General features: G+C 41.0%; 1 protein-coding gene across 2 annotated transcripts in view; it reads right to left on the bottom strand.

Moving 5' to 3' along the window:
• Positions 1-24,159, bottom strand: part of ASCC3 (activating signal cointegrator 1 complex subunit 3) — a 417,235-nt gene that overhangs the window by 223,383 nt on the left and 169,693 nt on the right. For both annotated transcript variants that reach the window (XM_006118439.2, XM_075923934.1), the window contains exon 13: positions 6,208-6,279. In XM_006118439.2, coding sequence (XP_006118501.2) covers positions 6,208-6,279 — 72 coding nt within the window. The remainder of the gene's footprint in view (positions 1-6,207; positions 6,280-24,159) is intronic.

A 24,159-nucleotide genomic window follows, 5' to 3' on the forward strand; every position in this document is an offset into this window, starting at 1 on the left:
GTGGAAAGGGGTTGGAGACTAAGTTACTTAGACATCAGAACTTCATCAGAATGAAATAATATATTTTTTTTTTACCCCAAGCAAAGAACTCAGATTGGTGTCATGGTTATAAATACATACTAAATGCCTAAAGCAGGGTTTCCCAACCTACGGGTAGGGACCCAAATATGGGTCACCACAACATTTCAAAAGTGTCTCCGCAGGTGGCTCTGCCCCCTCTCCGCTCCCTGTTTTTTAATTGCCTTGAGTCACCAAATCTTCCTGAATTGTCAAAATGGGTCCCTATCTGGAAAAGGTTGGGAACAACTGGCCTAAAGGGAAGAGTCTTTAATAAAATGTTATCTTTAAAATCCTAGAAGCTAAAAAATGTATTATATTTAAACAAACAAACGAATTGGACCTTAATCAGCTCAATTTCAGCTATGGTTATCTTCACAGTATCCTGGAAATAGACAGCTCCTAAAGCATGGGCAATTTTTTTTCATAGTGTGGACCTCAATTTAATCCAGATATTGTCTCATGATCAATATGCCCCCTCATTCATTATTCACATCCCTTCCTCTGCTTATAGTGGCTTACAAAGAAAAATTAGGTTTACATTTTCTTTAAATGTAAGTTGCCCTTCACAGTAAGATCCATCTATTTATGCCACACTGTCTCTCACTATGATCCAGTGTGACAAGATAGAGCTGGTCAAAAAACAGGTTGTTGTTTTTTTCCCCCCTCAAAAACTTTAAAATTTTCACTGAAAAGCTGAAAACCGATTTTACCTATTTTTGGCAACTGAAAGTCATCAGCAGAAAAAAAAAAATAAAGAGTCAAAGGAAAACAACTACCTATTCACAAAAGATTGTGTTTAGTTGTCAACTCAATTTTTTGTCCAAGTCTAATACAAAATTCTGCCCTATATTGTCATTGTTCAGCTGACTTGACAGGGAGCTTCCAATAACTCTTTTAAATACATATACATACATACATCCTACCTACATACATACCCACACACTGTAGTAATTTCTAATATCACTCTTAATTCATGACAAGAATGAGTTGTTCCCAAAGTTGATTTAAACATATTATTTCCCAACTTTCACAAATGGTTTACCTTGTTCAATTTAAATTTCACCAAGAAGTCCTTCTGATCACATGTATAACACTTGAAGTAGGAATGACTTTTTCTGAGCAAAATATCAGAAAAACAGAAATGCAGACAGACAAAAAGACAGGCTACAAACTATCACGTGTTTGTGTTTGTTATATATGCTTTCTTTTGTATGCATGCTAATATGTGAGAAAGATATCAGTGTGTAATAAAATGTGTGTAAGATTCAAATTGACAAAAATTAGATAAGCAAAGAATTAAAGAGTTAAGATGCCTCAAACAACTTAAACTCAGCAACTATGATGCATTTTAAAGCTGTGCATTGTCCCTGTTCTATGCTGATTTCTATGTGAAAGGAGAGAGAATAAAATCCTTGCTGCAAACTCTAATGAAGTGCGTTAAAACATATTTTTTATAGCTTGAACCTCTCTAAACCAGGTTTCTCTGGTCTGGCACCTCTCCTCATATTTGTTTGGTCCTGTTTAGTATGCAACTATGTACTTGTTGTGGAGTTATCAAATAGAAAATGGAGGTATAGTGAAAAATTGTTACAAAACAGACAAAAAAAGGGGGGGGGGACCTTCTTGTCCATTGAATTGTTAATACATTAAAGAATATACAACAGCAGTAGCTTCCTATGCCATCAACCAGTGACTTCAGAAACGATCAGCTCTTGGGTGCAGAAAGAGCAAAGCCAACCTAGGAAGGTACAATAAAATACCCATTTGATTGTTAAGTAACTAGACACTTGCAGGTAAAACACTGAGAAACAAAACTTGTTTTAAAATGAAAGTTTTGTTAAGTTTCAAAGATAAAAAAGCAGTGCTTGTGTGGTCAGATGTGAATTAGAAAAAAACCCAATGTACCTAGTTTCTCACTTCAGTTATAATGCATAGTAAAAACGTAACATCACCGTAATTGAATTAAATTACTTCATCCAATTCTAGGCTGTGTGTGCCTGGCTTATATTTTGAAACAAATAACTGTGTGCTATTCTCACAAAATCCCACCAATACTGGCTGAGAAGGTAATCACTGGTAGTAGGACTTCCTTTTTCCTCACTGCTGCTACAGCCTCTTCTGTGTATAATTATCACTTTTTTTTGAAATAATCAATCATTTATTTGAAAAAAAGCAAATCAGTCAGGAAGTTCTAACCAACCAGCAGGTTTAAGAAGAAAATGACAAAAATGAGAACACAGTAAGTTAAATATAAGTATGAGGAACAAAGGTACAACAGCTTATGCTAAGCATGTTTAAAAGTTTTTAGAAAGTCTTTATTATATTTCAAATGTAATGGCTTCAAGGAGATGTCACTTGAAGTCTCTGTATTTTTGATAAACGAGTCTTGTGATGGAAATCTACATTTTTAGTCAGCAGTACAGAAAGAGCAGTTTAACTTAAAAAGCACCTGGCAAACTTTCTTATCTCTGTTTTCTGAGTAGCTGTTTGAAAGTTTCCATAACTGGACAAAAATGTGGTTGGTCTAAGTCATTCATTATTATCCTTTCCCACAAGTTACATAGGAGGAGGGGGTTCACCAAGAGGAATTATATAGCTCCACTTACATTTGGTAATTCAAAGTGAAGCCCATAAATGAGATGTCTCATTAGTTTGAGCAGATGGATCAAAATTAAAGGCTGAACCGCCAACTTTTAATTTCCCAGTAGCCAGGAAGAGCTTGAAGTCTTGTAGAGAATGATTGTTGAAAAATCAACATGAAACGATTTTCTCCATCTGTCATAACACATGCCTGTGTAGAATACAACTACCTCCTACTGTCTTTACTCTTTAAAAATGAAAATGCACATTACATCCATTAAACACAGGAACATACAACTTCAGCTGAATATCACATTGCAATCCATAGTATAATAATGTGATACAGACAAACCAGCATGATTTCCGTAAACTAAGCCTTTGTAAAATGTCAGAATTTATTCAAAAAGGTAACAGATAAAAGGATAACCTATGAATATTATATAATAAGAATTTCTACCTAGCAAAATTTTTTGTAAAGACTCTCAAAAACATACTGAGGAAACTTGATAACCACAAGAGGGAAGCACTAATTCCTGTCCTGAAATTTAAAAAGGATTGTTATTTCCCTCTACTTCTGCTTGTGTCTCAGAATTTTCCCTATTGCATCTTATGATCCAGCGTATATGACTGCATACAGCTTTTTGGTCCTCTGAAGTAGAAATAGTAGAGACTAACATGAAATATTCCTCTTCTGACAGCCACACATTACTACCTTAATATCTAGAACCTTCCAGCTAGTTACTACATTCCAAAGAACATGACCCTTAGCTGGATAAAATAATCTTCTAAGATACTACAAAGAAACATACTTACACGTAAAGAGGAGGAAATCAATTTAGATTCTCAGCAAATAGGTATCTTGTGGAATATCTAAAGAATACAGAACTGGCAAACCCTAATAAGGCAATATTAAAGAAATGGGCTCATGTGCAATATGGATGCAAAAAAATCTCTCTCTCTCTCTCTCTATATATATATATATATATAAAAGATTTTCCTGCTGGGCAACAGAATGACATCATCACGCTCTCTGTATTTATTCTTAGATGGTTTTGAGAAGGGGACTGAAATCTGTTTTACTTCTAGATCTTTTACTACTATGGATTTGTAAAGAAATCATGTCAAACCAATCTGATAGCTTTCTTTGATAGGATAATGAGTCTTGTGGATAAGGGAGAAGTGGTAGACGTGCTATACCTAGACTTTAGTAAGGTCTCGCATGATTTCTTTGATAGGATAATGAGACTTGTGGATAAGGGAGAAGTGGTGGATGTGCTATACCTAGACTTTAGTAAGGTCTCGTATGATATTCTTATCAATGAACTCAGCAAAAACAACTTAGATGGGGCTACTATAGGGTGGGTACATAACTGGCTGGAAAACCGTTCTCAGAGAGTAGTTATTAACAGTTCACAATCCTGCTGGAAAGGTATAACAAATGGGATTCCGCAGGGGTCTGTTTTGGGACTGGTTCTGTTTAACATCATCAACGATTTAAATATCGGCATAGAAAGTACACTTATTAAGTTTGCAGATGATACCAAGCTAGGAGGGGTTGCAACTGCTTTGGAGGACAAGGTCATAATTCAAAATGAACTGGAAAAAATTGGAGAAATGGTCTGAGGTAAACAGGATGAAGTTTAATAAGGACAAATGCAACGTGCTCCATTTAGGAAGGAACAATCAATTTCACACATACAGAATCGGAAGCGACTGTATAGGAAGGAGTGCGGCAGAAAGGGATCTAGGAGTTATAGTGGACCACAAGCTAAATATGAGTCAACAGTGTGACGCTGTTGCAACAAAAGCAAGCATGATTCTAGGATGCATTAACAGGTGTATTATAAGCAAGACACGAGAAGTCATTCTTCTGCTCTACTGTGCACTGATCAGGCCTCAGTTGGAGTATCATGTCCAGTTCTGGGCACCACATTTGAAGAAAGATGTGGAGAAATTGGGGAAAGTCCAGAGAAGAGCAACAAGAATGATTAAAGGTCTAGAGAACATGACCTATGAAGTAAGACTGAAATAATTGGGCGTGCTTAGTTTGGAAAAGAGAAAATTGAGAGGGGACATAACAGTGATTTCTAAAAGGGTGTCACAAGAAGGAGGGAGAAAACTTGTTCTTCCTGGCCTCTGAAGATAGAACAAGAAGCAATGGGCTTAAACTGCAGCAAGGAAGGTTTAGATTGGACATTAGGAAAAAGTTCCTGTCAGGGTGGTTAAACACTGGAATAAATTGCCTAGGGAGGTTGTGGAATCTCCATCTCTGGAGATATTTAAGAGTAGGTTAGATAAATGTCTATCAGAGATGGTCTAGACTGTACTGGGTCCTACCATGAGGGCAGGGAACTGGACTCAATGACCTCTTGAGGTCCTTTCCAGTCCTAGTATTCTATGATTCTATGGAGGGAGTAAACATGTGTTAGTATTTGTTGCTGCACTGGTCATGAACCGTAAGGACCATGGCCAGTTGTCCTAGATGCATCACTGAGGAGATGAAATTTTATAACTGGTAATCCAGAAGTAGACAATAAAAGAGGGATAGACAATTCAGACATGTGGATAATAACCCCACCCCCAACTGCTTCTTGACTGCACAGTAGTCTCAAACATAAAAACTCACTTCAGAAATCTCCAGTGCAGACTAAACTGGAGGACTAATTGTGATTTTAAGGTAGGACATGCATTAGAGCAAGAGATAGGAGATATTCTACTAAATATTTTTAAAACAACGAACATATTTTCCTGAGATGTTCATACTGATCTCGTATAGTACACCTCTTAAAAACAAAAGTGGGATTAGGAAGTAGGCCAGAGACCGAAAGCTATTCTGATCACTCAATTTACGTTTAGGTACCTTAAAAATTTGACTTTAGAATTGTTACTCGGGAAAGAGAGAGACTCTTTACAGCAAATTCTGAAAAGCATCAGATGAGAGATGAATGGTTTAGTGACCTGCTGTGTAAGTGGCAAGGAAGAAATGAAATCTGTTAAAGAAATGGCCTTCTCAGTAATGAATGATACTACCACCATTATAAGAGCAAATGTATTTACACATTTCCCAGCTGTCCGTGGCTGACTGACTGACATACATCAAACTGAAATAAAATCAGCTTGTTCAGCTTGTAAGGGGAATCACTTCAGAAGCCATTTCATGATGCAATTATACTACTTCATTTTATTATTCTAAAATATAAAAAGTCTAAAATCCAGATCTGCCATGCATTATCATTCAAATCTAATTATAATCATATGATATAGTTACATCAGTTGTTTTAAAGTTATATAACTTGTTTTGAAGTGCTATGCCAAAATAATACGTATTTTCAGTCTTATACATCTTTGTTAAAAGTTAACATTTAATCTGTACGTTTTCATGCATATTTCTCATTAAAATATTTTTACGGTTTAGAAAAAAAACCTCAGAAACCTCCACGTTAATTCTCTTATACTGCAGAAGAGCTACGTGAAACATTTATTTAAAATACAGACTAGAAATTCTTGTTCAGATTTTTTCCCCCCAAGAAACAAATTCTGAGTAAAACACAACAACAATAAACATACCTGATGTCCAGCTGTTATTTGCTTCAAAAGGTTTTCGTAACATACTTCATCCATATTATTCATCTGCTGCACCTGGATAGTAGTAAGTGGCATGTTACCATTTAAAAATAAAGGCAGTCCTTCAATCTAGTTGAAATATACTTTATATTAAAAGCGACGAAGAGTCCTGTGGCACCTTATAGACTAACTAAAGTGTAGGAGCATAAGCTTTCGTGGGCAAAGACCCACTTCGTCAGATGCATGTAGTGGAAATTTCCAGAGGCAGGAATAAATATGCAGGCCAGGATCAGGCTGGAGATGACCAGGTGGATCCAATCAAGGAGGATGAGGCCCACTTCTAGCAGCTGATCTGGAGGTGTGAATTCCAAGAGAATAGAAGCTGCTTTTGTAGTTAGCAAGCCATTCACAGTCTTTGTTTAATCCAGAGTTGATTGTGTCAAACTTAAAGATGAACTGTAGCTCAGCAGTTTCTCTTTGAAGTCTGGTCCTGAAGTTTTTTTGCTGCAGGATGGCTACTTTTAGATCTGCAATAGTGTGTCCAGGAAGATTGAAGTGTTCCCCTACAGGTTTTTGTATGTTGCCATTCCTAATATCAGATTTGTGTCCATTGATTCTTTTACGTAGGGACTGTCCTGTTTGGCCGATGTATATAGCAGTGGGGCATTGTTGGCACATGATGGCATATATTACGTTGGTGGATGTGCAGGAGAATGTACCAGTGACAGTATGGCTGATCTGGTTAGGTCCTGTGATGGTGTTGCTGGTGTATATATGTGGGCAGAGTTGGCACCGAGGTTTGTTGCAAGGATTGGTTCCTGAGTTCGAGTTATTATGGTGCGGTGTGTAGTTGCTGGTGAGAATATGCTTCAGGTTGGCGGGTTGTCTGTGGGCAAGGACCGGCCTACCTCCCAAGGCCTGTGAGAGCAAGGGATCATTGTCCAGGATGGGCTGAAGATCACTAATGATGCGTTGGAGAGGTTTCAGCTGGGGACTATAGGTGATGGCCAGTGGTGTTCTGTTGGTTTCTTTCTTGGGCTTGTCCCGTAGCAGGAGGCTTCTGGGTACACGTCTGGCTCTGTCAATCTGTCTCCTCACTTCCTCGTGTGGGTATCGCAGTTTACAGAATGCTTGTTGAAGGTCTTGTAGGTGTAGGTCTCTGTCTGAGGGGTTGGAGCATATGCGGTTGTACCTCAGTGCTTGGCTGTAAACAATGGATCGTGTGGTGTGTCCGGGATGGAAACTGGAGGCATGCAGGTAAGTATAGCGGTCGGTAGGTTTTCTGTATAGGGTGGTATTGATATGACCATCACTTATTTGTATCGTGGTGTCCAGGAAATGGACCTCCCGTGTAGATTGGTCCATGCTGAGGTTGATGGTGGGGTGGAAGCTGTTGAAATCATGGTGAAATTCTTCCAGAGTCTCCTTCCCATGGGTCCAGATGATGAAGATGTCATCGATGTAGCGTAGGTAGAGAAGGGGTGTAAGTGGACGAGAGCTGAGGAAGCGTTGTTCCAGGTCAGCCATAAAAATGTTGGCGTATTGTGGGGCCATGCGGGTGCCCATAGCAGTGCCACTGGTCTGGAGGTATATGTTGTCACCAAATCTGAAATAGTTGTGTGTGAGGATAAATTCACAGAGTTCAGCCACCAGTTGTGCTGTGGCATCATCAGGAATACTGTTCCTGACAGCTTGTACTCCATCTGCATGTGGGATGTTTGTGTAGAGAGCCTCTACATCCATGGTGGCTAGGATGGTGTTTTCTGGAAGATCACCTATGCATTGTAGTTTTCTCAGGAAATCCGTAGTGTCACGAAGGTAACTGGGAGTGCTGGTGGCGTAGGGTCTGAGCAGAGAATCCACATAGCCAGACAGTCCTTCAGTAAGAGTGCCAATGCCCGAGATGATGGGGCGTCCGGGATTTCCAGGTTTGTGGATCTTGGGTAATAGATAGAACAACCCTGGTCGGGGCTCTAAAGGTGTGTCGATTTGTTCCTGTGTTTGTTTGGGGAGTGTCCTGAGCAGATGGTGCAGTTTCTTAGTATATTCCTTAGTGGGATCTGAGGAAAGTGGCCTGTAGAATTTGGTATTGGAGAGTTGTCTGGCAGCCTCCTTTAGGTAGTCAGGCCTGTTCATGATGACAACAGCACCTCCTTTGTCAGCCTCTTTGATTATAATGTCAGAGTTGTTCCGGAGGCTGTGGATGGCATTACGTTCTGCACGACTGAGGTTACCAGGCAAGCGATGCTGTTTTTCCACAATTTCTGCCTGTGCACGTCGGCGGAAGCATTCTATGTAGAGGTCCAGACTGTCATTTCGGCCCTCAGGAGGAGTCCATGTGGAGTTCTTCTTCTTGTGCTGTTGGTGGGAAGGTATCTGTGTGTCAGTGCACTGTTCAGTGTCGTGTTGGAAGTATTCCTTGAGACGGAGACGGCGAAAGTAGGCTTCCAGATCACCGCAGAACTGTATCATGTTAGTGGGGGTGGCGGGGCAAAAGGAGAGTCCCCGAGATAGAACAGATTCTTCTGCCGAGCTGAGTGTGTAGTTGGAGAGATTGACGATATTGCTGGGTGAGTTAGGGGTACCATTGTTGTGGCCCCATGTGGCAGGTAGGATTTTAGACAGCTTACAGTCCTTTTTCCTCTGTAGAGAAGTGAAGTGTGTAATGTAGATCTCCTGTCTTGTTTTAGTAAAGTCCATTTGTGCAGAAGGTTGGTGTTTTATGAGAGACTCCAGATTGGAGAGCTCTTTTTTGATGTTTTCCTGTTTGCTGTACAGGATGCTGATCAGGTGGTTCCTCAGTTTTTTGGATAGTATAGGGCATAATCTCTCACTGTAGTCTGTGCAGTATGTAGATAGCAATGGATTTTTCACCTTCAGTCCATTTGGTATAATGTCCATCCGTTTGCATTTGGAGAGAAAGATGATATCTGTTTGTACTTGTGCAAGTTTCTTCATGAGGTTGATAGATTTCCACTCCATACGGCTAAATGCAGTGCCTTGCATGGTGTCAAGTATCAGAGGGGTAGCCGTGTTAGTCTGAATCTGCAAAAGCGACGAAGAGTCCTGTGGCACCTTATAGACTAACTAAAGTGTAGGAGCATAAGCTAACTCACCCAGCAATATCGTCAATCTCTCCAACTACACACTCAGCTCGGCAGAAGAATCTGTTCTATCTCGGGGACTCTCCTTTTGCCCCGCCACCCCCACTAACATGATACAGTTCTGCGGTGATCTGGAAGCCTACTTTCGCCGTCTCCGTCTCAAGGAATACTTCCAACACGACACTGAACAGTGCACTGACACACAGATACCTTCCCACCAACAGCACAAGAAGAAGAACTCCACATGGACTCCTCCTGAGGGCCGAAATGACAGTCTGGACCTCTACATAGAATGCTTCCGCCGACGTGCACAGGCAGAAATTGTGGAAAAACAGCATCGCTTGCCTGGTAACCTCAGTCGTGCAGAACGTAATGCCATCCACAGCCTCCGGAACAACTCTGACATTATAATCAAAGAGGCTGACAAAGGAGGTGCTGTTGTCATCATGAACAGGCCTGACTACCTAAAGGAGGCTGCCAGACAACTCTCCAATACCAAATTCTACAGGCCACTTTCCTCAGATCCCACTAAGGAATATACTAAGAAACTGCACCATCTGCTCAGGACACTCCCCAAACAAACACAGGAACAAATCGACACACCTTTAGAGCCCCGACCAGGGTTGTTCTATCTATTACCCAAGATCCACAAACCTGGAAATCCCGGACGCCCCATCATCTCGGGCATTGGCACTCTTACTGAAGGACTGTCTGGCTATGTGGATTCTCTGCTCAGACCCTACGCCACCAGCACTCCCAGTTACCTTCGTGACACTACGGATTTCCTGAGAAAACTACAATGCATAGGTGATCTTCCAGAAAACACCATCCTAGCCACCATGGATGTAGAGGCTCTCTACACAAACATCCCACATGCAGATGGAGTACAAGCTGTCAGGAACAGTATTCCTGATGATGCCACAGCACAACTGGTGGCTGAACTCTGTGAATTTATCCTCACACACAACTATTTCAGATTTGGTGACAACATATACCTCCAGACCAGTGGCACTGCTATGGGCACCCGCATGGCCCCACAATACGCCAACATTTTTATGGCTGACCTGGAACAACGCTTCCTCAGCTCTCGTCCACTTACACCCCTTCTCTACCTACGCTACATCGATGACATCTTCATCATCTGGACCCATGGGAAGGAGACTCTGGAAGAATTTCACCATGATTTCAACAGCTTCCACCCCACCATCAACCTCAGCATGGACCAATCTACACGGGAGGTCCATTTCCTGGACACCACGATACAAATAAGTGATGGTCATATCAATACCACCCTATACAGAAAACCTACCGACCGCTATACTTACCTGCATGCCTCCAGTTTCCATCCCGGACACACCACACGATCCATTGTTTACAGCCAAGCACTGAGGTACAACCGCATATGCTCCAACCCCTCAGACAGAGACCTACACCTACAAGACCTTCAACAAGCATTCTGTAAACTGCGATACCCACACGAGGAAGTGAGGAGACAGATTGACAGAGCCAGACGTGTACCCAGAAGCCTCCTGCTACGGGACAAGCCCAAGAAAGAAACCAACAGAACACCACTGGCCATCACCTATAGTCCCCAGCTGAAACCTCTCCAACGCATCATTAGTGATCTTCAGCCCATCCTGGACAATGATCCCTTGCTCTCACAGGCCTTGGGAGGTAGGCCGGTCCTTGCCCACAGACAACCCGCCAACCTGAAGCATATTCTCACCAGCAACTACACACCGCACCATAATAACTCGAACTCAGGAACCAATCCTTGCAACAAACCTCGGTGCCAACTCTGCCCACATATATACACCAGCAACACCATCACAGGACCTAACCAGATCAGCCATACTGTCACTGGTACATTCTCCTGCACATCCACCAACGTAATATATGCCATCATGTGCCAACAATGCCCCACTGCTATATACATCGGCCAAACAGGACAGTCCCTACGTAAAAGAATCAATGGACACAAATCTGATATTAGGAATGGCAACATACAAAAACCTGTAGGGGAACACTTCAATCTTCCTGGACACACTATTGCAGATCTAAAAGTAGCCATCCTGCAGCAAAAAAACTTCAGGACCAGACTTCAAAGAGAAACTGCTGAGCTACAGTTCATCTTTAAGTTTGACACAATCAACTCTGGATTAAACAAAGACTGTGAATGGCTTGCTAACTACAAAAGCAGCTTCTATTCTCTTGGAATTCACACCTCCAGATCAGCTGCTAGAAGTGGGCCTCATCCTCCTTGATTGGATCCACCTGGTCATCTCCAGCCTGATCCTGGCCTGCATATTTATTCCTGCCTCTGGAAATTTCCACTACATGCATCTGACGAAGTGGGTCTTTGCCCACGAAAGCTTATGCTCCTACACTTTAGTTAGTCTATAAGGTGCCACAGGACTCTTCGTCGCTTTTGCAGATTCAGACTAACACGGCTACCCCTCTGATACTTTATATTAAATCAATTGAAAGAAATCCATCAAAAAATGTATTGGAAACAAATATTAATGTCTAATATATATAATATAAAACAGTTATTTTTCCGTCATACTGAAGTCCTAGCATCATATGAACAAAATCAAACATTAGTATTTGAATATCAGCCAGATCTAAGAATTTGCTAATAAAGCAAAATGTACTTGCCATCTATATAACAACACCTACAGACATACGATCAGCTGTCCAAGTCACTGAGGTTCATTTCCTCCATCTAAGTTCAAAAAAGTCCTCCTTACATTAAAAAGGATTTTCTCTATAGGTATACATAGTAGCATGGGAAGTGGAACAATTTTGCAGAGTATTTTATACACACAGTTCCATTAACCCACTGCATTATTATTTAGCAGTAATTCCATATCAACAATTTACCATCAAAAATTTTGTCATCATGCCAATAAGAAGAGAAATGGCAAAGATGTTTGTTACATTCAAACAAAATTTATACAACATTAAGGTTGTGATCAACCAAAACGAAACAATGGAATTCAAAGTCAGAGCTGACACTCAATCCATAGCTCATTCTGTACATTTAAGAAGGGAAAAAAAGACACTTGATCTACTCAGAATAGTGGAAAGCATTGTTAAACACAGCTTTAATGGAAAAAAACAATGAAAAAATATATCCAACTATAGTGTCACATGAATGCCATGAGAAAAAGAATGTAATGTTTCTTTATAATATGGCGCTATCACTAAGAGAAACATTTTATAGATTATGTTTCGTATACTACAGACTAACATCGTGATACAGTTCTAGGTCTTTCCTGCATGGAAAAAAGAAGAAAAAGAAAATTGGGTTAAACGAATAAAGCACAGTATGGCATTTAAATCCTCTTAGCAGACCATCACATGTTTACCTAGTCCACCCTCCTCTTTTCCATTCAAATTGTAATAGCTAACGAGAAGGTCCATTACAGTATCAACATTTAGCTTTTACATAGCATTTAATAAAAGAACTTTTTGAAGGGTCATGATACAGGCAGTCCCCAGGTTATATGGATCCGACTTACATCGGATCCCTACTTACAAACGGGGTGAGGCAACCCCGCACTAGCTGCTTCCCCCCAGCAGACCAGGGAGATGCAAAGCTAGCGCCCCCCCCTCCCAGCAGACCAGGGAGACGCGGAGCGGCTTTTCTCAGCAGACACCTCAGCTTGAGAATAAAGGACTGAGGGAAGTGAGGTGTGGGAGAATAAAACTGAGCTCTGGAGAAATGTTTGGCTAGAGTTTCCCCTACAATATGTACCAGTTCTGACTTACATACAAATTCAACTTAAGAACAAACCTACAGTCCCTATCTTGTACGTAACCCGGGGACTGCCTGTACAAAGAAAGAAAAGGAAAGGAAACCAAAATGAACCAACTGTGGTAAGTGGATCAAAAAGGATAAAATAAGAAAGGATAAGTGAATGCTAATAATAGCAATGCTGAGCTCAGATAATGATAATAAATTTAGAATTAGGAGAAAATTAAATCATTATCTTTTCTTAGTGTCAAACATACATGGGTGCCTCATAAAATATACATGAAAATATGGGCACTATGGGTGATGGCATCTAAATTTTGGTGAAATAAGAAGAGCCCCATTTGACTGTACCAGCTGAAGAAAGGCGCATGTGATGGGACAAACTCTGGTTTAAGTTATAAACGCCTTGAGATAAAGATCACTCCTGACTTAGTTTTAAGCACACTGTTGCTATTCAGCATCACTACTTAAAAAAAAAAAAAAAAAAGAGAATTTTTATCACAAAAATAACAACAGAAATGCAAAGAAAAGAAACTAATTTTTGTCTGGCCATGCTGGAAGAAAGGAGGCCATGGATGTGCTTTAATTAGGTCACAACTTTATTCACTTACAATATCTGGAAGAACACAGCAACACATTACACAATATAGGGTCATCATTTTCTTATTCATTTCCACATAACCCCCAGCATGCTCCCAGCCATCCGATAGCTGGGATCCTGCCATCCTTCCCTCATATAAAGTGAAAAGGGGTTAGGAAAGCAGGGAATGGGGGATCAGCTCCCCATGTTCCAGTAAAAGGAATCCCTCTTTTCTTAGATCCTGTAAGGTATGCTTTCCTTCAAATTCTTTTCCAAACCATTTTATGCAGTAACTATACCCCTTTCATACATATCTGCCATATGTATGAGGAGTCAGAAATTATGCTTGGTTGCCTCCCTCCCCATTCCAGAGTTCCCAGATATTAACGGATTCCCTCCTTTTTCACCAAAGTGAGTGCTCCGATGCTGCCAGTGCATAAGAAGCATCACCTCGCCCACAGTATGTCCCTTCTTCCATGTCAGTTCAGCACTGGCTTACCTAGCTCCAACTGTGCCACAGCCTAATGACCACAAAGTCTACTTGTACACTCATTATGCCATACTGTGCCCACAACTCTATATCACCACTAGAAGATTATTTATTTAAAATAAACAAAGGAAGTATTAAAGCTTCTCTTTTATCTTTGACAATTAACTATTTTCTACTGAAACAGTTGCTAAACTAAATGTATCACTGCTGCTTGATGAAGTCTTCTTGGCTAAAATTATAAAACAAAATATGACCTTTCGTAAACTTGTATTCTACATTTTAGAACTCTAATTTGTGTATCATTCAGAGATTAAGTAATAGTGCAATTTTACAACCATTTCATCCCTCAAACTAGAAACAGGAGAGGCTTCCAAAATATTAAGTTAATCTTTTCACAGGTATCTCTGGAGGAACTTCACCTGGGATGAATTTGCAGTATGTGCATTAGGGATCTTGAAGAACTAGATAAGTTCATGGACAATAGATCCATTGGTATCTATTAGCAAGGGTGGGCAGGGATGGTGTGTCTAGACTGTTTGCTCCTAGCTGGTGGTAGAGATGTAGCCGTGTTAGTCTGGGGTAGCTGAAGCAAAATGCAGGACAATGTAGCACTTTAAAGACTAACAAGATGGTTTATTAGATGATGAGCTTTCGTGGGCCAGACCCACTTCTGGGTGATGGGACGGATTAACTGATAACTGCCTATTCTGCTCATTCCTTCTGGGGCATTGGCCACTATTGTAAAACAGGATACTGTTGTAAAAAAAGATACTGGGCTAGATTTACCTTTGGTCTGACTCAGCATGGCTATTCTCATGTACAAATGAGTATACTTCATCTTTGTCTGGCTACCCTGGTAAAGTGGTATACCTTTTTAAGGGCAGTGATACAGACACTGCTTCAAACTAGAGAAGATGACCACTGGCACAGTCACTCATCCTCTTGAAATTACTGGAATGGGGGGAAGTACAGAGGTGCAAGACAGGAAGAAGCAGTTCCCTTTCACTTGGCTCACGAAGAGCAGCAACCATCCTTCTACTCCGGAAAAAGCTGAAATACCAAGTTTGGTCAGGAACTATTTTGGGATCTATGCTACACTCTTGTCTCAGGGAGACCAGGAAGGGAATTTTCCTTCACCACCAGGTTGTCCAAGATATAATGCAGTTTAATTTAGCTACCCCACAGTGGGAGGGCTTTTATTGGGGCAAACATGACATGGAAGGTTGACTGTGATATCCCAGCCAATCAAGTCTAAGGTAGGTATCATCAGAATGGCCATACTGGATCAGACTAATGGTCCATCTAGCCAAGTATCCTGACTTCCAAAAGTGTTGTCACATGATTCAGAGGGAATGAACACAACTAGCTATCAAACACAGATTTAGTCAAACACGTGTCAGGTATGATCTAGATCAGTGTTTCTGAAAGTGCTCCGCGAAACCACTTTAAGAAACACATTAACTGTCCACCCCAGTTTGTTTATTTACTGGTGTCATGGCCACGGAGCCTCGCGGCTCCCATTGTCCTTTGCAGCCAAGGGGAGCCACGGGAAGCTGGGAGGGCCGGGCCTCTGCTTCCCGCTGCTCCGCTTGGCTACAAAGAGCAAAACGGAGCCAATGGGAGCCACAAGGCTCTGTGGCTGCGGTGCCAGTAAATAAACAAGCCAGGGTGGGCAGTTAATGTGTTTCTCAACGTGGTTTTGCAGAGCACTTTCAGAAACACCGATCTAGATGGTGCTTGGTCTTGTCATGAGAACAAGGAATTAGACTTGACGACCTCTTGAGGTCCCTACCAGTTTTATGATTCTGTGATCAAGTGATTGAGTATCTATTGTCCACTACCTGGTTTTGGCAGTCAGATGTTAGGGTGACCCAGTCTACAAGAATGCAGTGCTGGCCATCTTGGCTAATAGCCATTGATGTACCCATCTTACATGAACTTAATCTAAGTGGGCTTTTTTTTGAGTATGCGTTATGTGAAGTACTTATTTTTTGTTTTAAATTTGTTGCCTATTAATTTCATTGGTTCTTGTATTATGGGAAGGAGTAAATATTTCCTTATTCTCTTTGTCCACACCAACAACAATTATAGAGCTCTATCATATGTTACCTTAATCATCTCTTTTCAAAGCTGAAAAGCCCAAGTCTTTTTAATCTCAGCTCATATAGAAGCTGTTATATACTATTAATCATTATTGGTGCTTTTCTGTCCCTTTTCTAAAGCCAACATAGCTTTTTTGGAATGGGGCAACCAGAACTGCATGTAGTTCAAGATGTGGGCATCCCGTGAATTTATACAGTGACATTATGATATTTTCAGTCTTATTATTTATATAGTTCCTAATGGAGCCTAACGTTCTGTTTGCTTTTTTTTTTGGCTGCTAGTGCACATTAAGCAAAGATTTTCAGAGAACTATCTATAATGACTTCAAAATCCCATACATGAGCGTTAAAAGCTAATTCAGATCCCATCATTTCTATGTATAAATGGGATTGTGTTTTCCAATGTGTATTACTTTGTATTTCTCAAAATTGAACTGCCTTTTGTCACCTAATCACTCAGTTTTGCGAGATTCCTGTGCAACTCTTCACAGTCTTTGGACTGAGTTATCTTGAATCCTCTGCCAAGTTTACCACCTCACAGTTTACCCTTGTTTCCTTACCATTTATGAATTTGTTGAACAGCACTGTTTCAAGTACAGATCTTTTGGAGTCACCACAATTTACCTCTCTCAGTTCTGAAAACTGACCAGTTATTCCTACCCTTTCTTTTCTATCTTTTAATTAGTTCCTGATCCATGAGAAGACCTTCTCTCTTATCACATGACTGCTTACTTTTGGTAAAAATATTGTCAAAGTTCTCTCAAAAAATCCCATGCACCTTACAGCCATTTCACTTTTGGTACCGTAACTTTTAATTTCTTTTTAACTAGATGGCTCATTTTTGTGTAGTTCTACTTTCTGAAGTTATATGCTGCCATGGTGGGCTTCTTTTCCCCAAGGATGTTATATTTCATTATGTTATGCTTGCTATTAACAAATGGTTCAGTTATATTCACCTTTTGCACCAGATCTACCACTTCTCTTAGGATTACATCAAGAACGGTTTCGTTTCTCCCCTTTTGGGTCAAGGGCTAGCTGCTCCAAGAAGCAGTCACTTATGGTGAGAAGAAACATGGTCTGTATTCCATACTGAGATGACAAGTACCCAGACAAATGGAGAGAGATGAAATCCCGTCATTGTTGAGTTTTCTATTTTTATCGACTCTAATTTTCCAGCAGATTTCACAAATCACCATCCCCATCTTGCTCAGCTGGTTGATAATATAGTCCAACTTCTTATTCAAATATGGAATTTCTATCTATAGAGTTTCTATCATTTTATTGATTGATTGATAATTTCCCCCCTCTATTTAAGTCTATGCCTTCTTTCACATATAGTATTACTCGCACACCAGCACACCCTACTGTGTCATTCCTATATACAGTAGAACATCCGAGGTACCAACTCCAGAGTTACAAACACACACACACCTTATTTGGAACTATAATTATGCAATCAGACAGCAACAGAAATGAACATTCAAAAAACAAACAAAAAACAATCTGAATACACTACTACAGTGAAAGCTTTGTTACCTGGCACTCTGTTAACTGGAAAACTTTGTTAATTGGCATTGCCCCAGGCCAAATGCCACCACATCTTCAAGCATGCATGCCTGACTCCTGCCTGTGCAGCCAGCCATTGCCAGGCTTCTAATAGCCAGCATTGCCACTGACATAAGCAGGCACTTCCTTCTACCTCAGCCTGCCTCGAGCTGCCAGGAGCTGGATCTGCCAATAAGCAGTGGGGTGGTAGAACTATACGCTTTGTTATCAGGCACATTCAATTAACCCGCAACCCCAGTTCCACATGAATGCCAGATAAAGCTTTCATTGTATATTAAATGTATACTACAAAAATAAAGGGAACGTTTAAAAAATACGCTAAAGGATTTTTATTATGGTCTGTTAACCATATACTGTATTTAAAGTCCTATCAAGCAAATCTGCTTCAGCCCACGTTGGGAGATCAAAAAAAAATCTCTGTTGTGAATTTGTGCCTATCTGATGATCTGGAATAGAACCCATCTTCTGTATAAATAACAATACGTTTTTCAAAACTGTGTTCTGATTTCACTTAAACAGAACAGCATAATTTGCAGAGTATTATTTTGTACTTTCTTTGACCAGTTTTAATTTTGTGCAGGTCAAGTTGCACGCTGTGGTTAATGGTCCTCTAAACATATCAAAACAGAGAAGAATAAAAACACTGTGTTGTCTAGTGCAGTGTTTCTCAACCTTTTTTTTATAAAGCACCCCTTTTTCAGAAAAAAAATTACCCCCTTTAAAAAAATTGTAAGTTCCCCCAGTACCTATAGTTTTCAGACACACATTTGTTTCTACCATTATAACACATTAGTTTAAAAAACTTAATCGTAACCAGGTGGCTGATAAAATTTTGGGGTGTAAAAAGTACAAAAATAATAAAACACTGTAAAACTTAAAACAAAAATTCAGTTTTCTTCAAGTTTCAGTTGTGTTGGTGTCACCCCCGCCCCTCACCCAGACTTCTCTTGAGTACCCCTAAGGGTACTTATACCACTGGTTGAGAAACACTGGCCTAGTGTTTGGATTTAAGACCAGCAAAGAAACAATCAAACATTAACAGATATATTTTATTCACCTTCTACATGGAGAATTCAAAAGCAGTTTGTTTTATGTTGCAAAAGAGAAAAAAGACATCCCAGTCTCTCAAACTTTCAACACCTAATGAAGTGTCTAATAGGGGATTGAGATATTCTTGGCAATGGAAATTACTTATCCTATAAAGTTAATGCATTTTTCCTATCACAAAGCTCTTTTGCACAAATCCTACTTAAGTGAGGTAATGTTAAGTGTAAGCGTAAAGAACAGGTCTTGGATAGGGTCTGATCGATCCTGACTTTATTAGCTATCCGGCACCCCACCAGGGCTCGACTTTCCCCGCAGTCTGCCCCTCCCTGGGGTCAAAAACCCTATCCTGTGAGGCTCCGACCATCCGTCCGATCACTCGGGTCTGTCTGGGGTCCCTAATCCACTCCTGTCCTGGGGTTCATTTGCAGGCGTCTCACCTACACCCATCGCTCGTCTACATGTTCTGGCCCACAGGCACCGGCTATCACTCACGCCACACTACCCCGGAGTGGCTGAGGTAGGTAGAGGGGTTCGGGCACACCCCAAGCCCCCACCCTCACTCTGAGCCCCAACCCAAAGCCCTAAGAACTGGGGTCCGTGACCCTCGTCTGGTCGGTGGGGGAAACTCCCCTCAAAGCACCAACCCACGGGCTTTTCCACTGGCTGTGCCCTGGGTTGCTTCCTATCTCCTCACTGAGTTAGTGTTTGTCCTGGGGTGCGCCCCAGTATCAGCGTCCTGGGAGAAGCAGCAGCCCGTCCATGCTGCCTCCAGGCTACACTCCACGCTCCCCCCCCTCTGGCATCGGCGGTGCCTTCTTTAAACATCCCGCCATGCCCGCGCAGAAGTCACTGAGGCTGCCCTGCCACTGCTTTGGCCCCACCCCCACCTTCTTCTGCTGGGCGAAGCAGAAACTGGAGCCAGCTGGTGGCCACCAAGCAGGCTCCGCAAAGCTGTCCCAGCTCACGTGCCGGCTTTTCGACACAGTACACCGGGGTCAGCATCCCGCGAGTGCGGGACCCACCAGAGTCCCTGATGCAGTAAGGAAAAAAAAAAATCTAGCCAACAAGGAAGTACTTTAGTTAAGCTTTTCCAGTCTAACTATTAGGTTTTTTTCAGGAAGGAGATACCCTTCTGCTCTGGGCTGAGATTTATCTGCTCTTTTGAGCAGAACAATATGCAGATGGAGACAAATTTCAAGGTCTTTTCTGTTTAAATTCTGACAGTTAGTGAATGACTAAGAGGAGATGTTTGTAAAATATCAGACCCATGCTTTACATCCATGTGTCTCTTAGCAGCTGAAAGTATGTGGGGAAATGATAGGGTCCTTTATGGTTATAGATTATGGCTGTTTCTACTGGAGAGGGAAGGATGCTGTATGTTTTGAAAGGGCCTTGTGAGCAGTCTATGTACATGTTCTGGGAACAGATTGCTAATTGGCCAATCTTTACTTTTTCAGAGAAGGTTACGGAGAAGATTGTAGCAAGGCAACTCTGACAATACCTAGCTGCCTTATAACCCCTTGGTATGCCAAACCAGAAACAAACACTGCATTTATTGTGTTGGCTGATGATCTCCTTCTAACAAAGAATACCAATTAAGAGTCCATGATAATATTATTAGCTCTAACCGCTATTTTAGTGGTTTATATCAAGAGTTGCCTGTAGGACTCTCTCCTTGATCATAGCGAGGAGAGGCAGGGAGAGTTGAGACAGAGACCTGGTTCTGCCAAGTCTCACACTCTGTTTAGGCAGGTTCGATTCCCGTTTCATCCTGGAAGAAATCTTCTGACATGATTTAATTCTCTTAATTGAAGATAACAGCTGCTACAAAATACAGGACTATGTAGCACTTTAAAGACTAACAAGATGGTTTATTAGATGATAAGCTTTCGTGGCCAGACCCACTTCCTCAGATCAAATAGTGGAAGAAAATAGTCACAGCCATATATACCAAAGGATACAATTATACAATATACAATTTGGTATATATGGCTGTGACTATTTTCTTCTACTATTTGATCTGAGGAAGTGGGTCTGGCCCACGAAAGCTCATCATCTAATAAACCATCTTGTTAGTCTTTAAAGTGCTACATAGTCCTGTATTTTGTTTCAGCTACACCAGACTAACACGGCTACATTTCTATCACTAGCTGCTACATTCAAAAGACTACACAATGTCCATCCCCTCCATCTCAAATCTCTGATGACATTTTTCTGAGCAATATAAGGACTTGTCCTAGCCTGCAGTATTAATGGAAGTATTTCATCTGTCTACCTTTTTTAATTTTTTCCCTCCTGAAGAGAGGCAATTCACTGATAATTTCACTTCCTTGTGAGTTTCTTTTTTCCTTTTGTGGAAGATGAGGGGAAAAGAATTAGTTATTTCATGATTACTTCAACAATACTTTGTTAAGTACTGACAATTTTCTCCTTTTAAACATATAAAGCTTATTCCAGACTTGCTATAAGGAAACGACATTTTTTAATTTTTCCAAAGAAGCAGTACGAATAAACTAAATATTCAAATGAAGCATTAAGAAATTATTGAAGAACGGTAACAGCAAATATTATTGAAGATACTTGAAACAATTAATGAAGGTTAAAATATGCACATCATAATAAGTACCATATGGTAAACTATCCTTGTGTGCATAGACTTGAAATGACTCCCCCATGGTTTTAAGATACCTTTCTTCTCTGCATTGCAGATGAAGTGAATTATTTAAACAATCTAATTAGAAAGTCACTTTTAAATGTTTTAAAAACATACCATATTAACAATAGAACCCTGAAACTAACTTTTGTTTGAAAATATAATTAAAAAAACCCCGGCAACCTACAGTCTAGTAGGATATTCTAAGACAGTATGACAAGCTAGGCTACAAAATAACATGTTTCCTTATGTTTCTTTTTTCTAAAGCAATGAGAAAGTAAAACATTATTTACTTTACTTATTTCTTATTTATGTTTGAATTAGTTCTCTTGCATTTAACTGCAGAATTGGTATTTGTTCTATCAAGTACATTTACCTCAGACTGATTTAATATGTATTACTTAATTCTAAAACAAATATAGTTAACTTACATGATCTGAATAGCTTGGTTAGATGTTCTGTCTATTTCTCATTTTGGAAAAGAATATAAAAGACTGAGGGTGTGTCTAGACTACAGGGTTTTGTCGACAAAAGTGGACTTTTGTCGACAAAATTATACCTGCGTCCACACTACCTGCGTCCACACAGTTCTGTCGACGCTGGTAAACCTCATTTTACGAGGCATAACACCTTCTGTCGACAGAGTTTCTGTCGACAGAAGGTGTTATTGCATGTAAACTGTCCTTTGTGTCTACACTACCATGTCGACAAAGCAGCTTGCTTTGTCGACAGAACTCAATGTAGTCTAGACGCTCTTTGTCGACAGTATCTGTCGACAAAACTTCTGTCGACAGAAGCCTGTAGTCTAGACGTACCCTGAGTTAAAGTCTATTTTCATGTCTCTCGCTATCAAAAACTAAATACATGAAAGCTGATAACCAGGGGCAGCCCATGGATGTAGGAAACCTCGGCTGCCTAGGGTGCTGAGTTTAAAGCAGCGCCCAATAATGACATCAAGCCATTGAGGGCTATGGAGGCAGGGGCGCAGATCCCACATTCTGCCTGGAGCACCAGTTGCCGGCAGCTCTCCTCAAGCCGCTTCTGCTGATAACTCATCCTATAACAGGTTTTAATCAATTACTCATATGGCATTCAGTACATCAAATCATATCTTCAATGGTTATATCCAAGCTGCTTCCTGTGAGTTAAGAGTGATTACTTCTCAGGTAACCAACAGGAAAATAAACCAAATTTCATAATTTCTACCAAACATAGGGAATTAAATGAGACAACTGGACAAAGCAATCTGCTTTGAAAACACACTTAACAACAAGACATTGGTAAGGAAATTCATTCAACTGATGACAATAATCACTATTTAATCAGGATAGAGCTTTGTTATCACACTCTGCTTGATGTGGAAACTGTTGTTGTTCGTCCATCATGGTTGATGAAGACCTAAACAACACTAAGTGTTTTGAGACTGGATACAGTGTGTCCGAAGATGACTTAGGCCAATTCGGGCACCAAATGTCCTGGAACATGTCGGGCAGACATGTGTAGGCATTGCAATCGTTGCGCTGGTAGCTTTGGACTTGCACAGCACGCGCTTGTGTGGTGCTTCAGACATGCACCTTGTTTCGAGAACTTGGCATCCCTTGTGAATGAGACTGCGCCAGGCAGGGCAATTGTGTGCCAGTGATTCCCTGGTGGTTGTATCAATTCCGAACGACTTCAGGGTGGCCTTGAGTGTGTCTTTGTAACATTTCCTCTGTCCACCATGTGAGCGTTTACCAGTAGAGAGTTCCCCAAAAAGGAGCTGCTTAGGTATACGTTCATCCGGCATACGAATGACATGACCTGCCCATCGAATCTGTGCACTTATCAGCATAGTGTGGACTAACGGTAAACTTGCTCTAGAGAAAACCTCAGTGTCTGGTATTTTGTCTTGTCATCCGATGCGTAATATTCTGCGAAGACAAGTCATGTGGAAGTGATGAAGCTGTCTTGCGTGCCTCCGATACACAGTCCACGTTTCACAGGCATACAGGAGGGTGGTGAGTACCATGGCTCTGTAGACCTTCAATTTTGTTGCTTGGCTGATTCCTCGATGTTCCCATACAGTGGGGTGCAGTCTACCAAAAGCAGAACTTGCCTTTGCTATTCTGCATGTGACTTTTATGTCAACGTTAGCTGCATGGGAAAGAGTACTGCCGAGGGAAGTGAACTGGTCCACTGCCTGTAGCATCGGCCCTGTGACTGTGATTGTGGGTTCTGTGTACGGTGCAAAAGGGACAGGCTGATACATGACTTCGGTCTTTCTGCTGTTGATAGTGAGTCCAAAGTTGTCACAAGCTGTGCAGAACTTGTCCACACTGACTTGCATCTCTGCTTCAGAGCCAGCATAGAAGGCACAATCATCGGCAAACAAGAAGTCTCTCAGAACAGTCTCTTTCACTTTGGTGATAGCCTGAAGTCTCCTCAGGTTGAAAAGATTCCTGTCCACTCTGTACTTAAGGCTGATTCCGGCAACGCTGTCCTGGAAGGCATCATTCAGCATAGCAGTAAACATGATGCTGAACAGTGTAGGTGCGAATACACAGCCCTGTTTGACGCCATTGGCGATTGGGAATGCCTTGGAAGATTCTCCACCGTCTAGCACTCTGGCCATCATACCATCATGAAACTGGCATATCATCTGAATGAATTTGGG

Source organism: Pelodiscus sinensis, chromosome 3, assembly GCF_049634645.1.
Source record: "Pelodiscus sinensis isolate JC-2024 chromosome 3, ASM4963464v1, whole genome shotgun sequence".
In the NCBI taxonomy this organism is placed as follows: Eukaryota; Metazoa; Chordata; order Testudines; family Trionychidae; genus Pelodiscus; species Pelodiscus sinensis.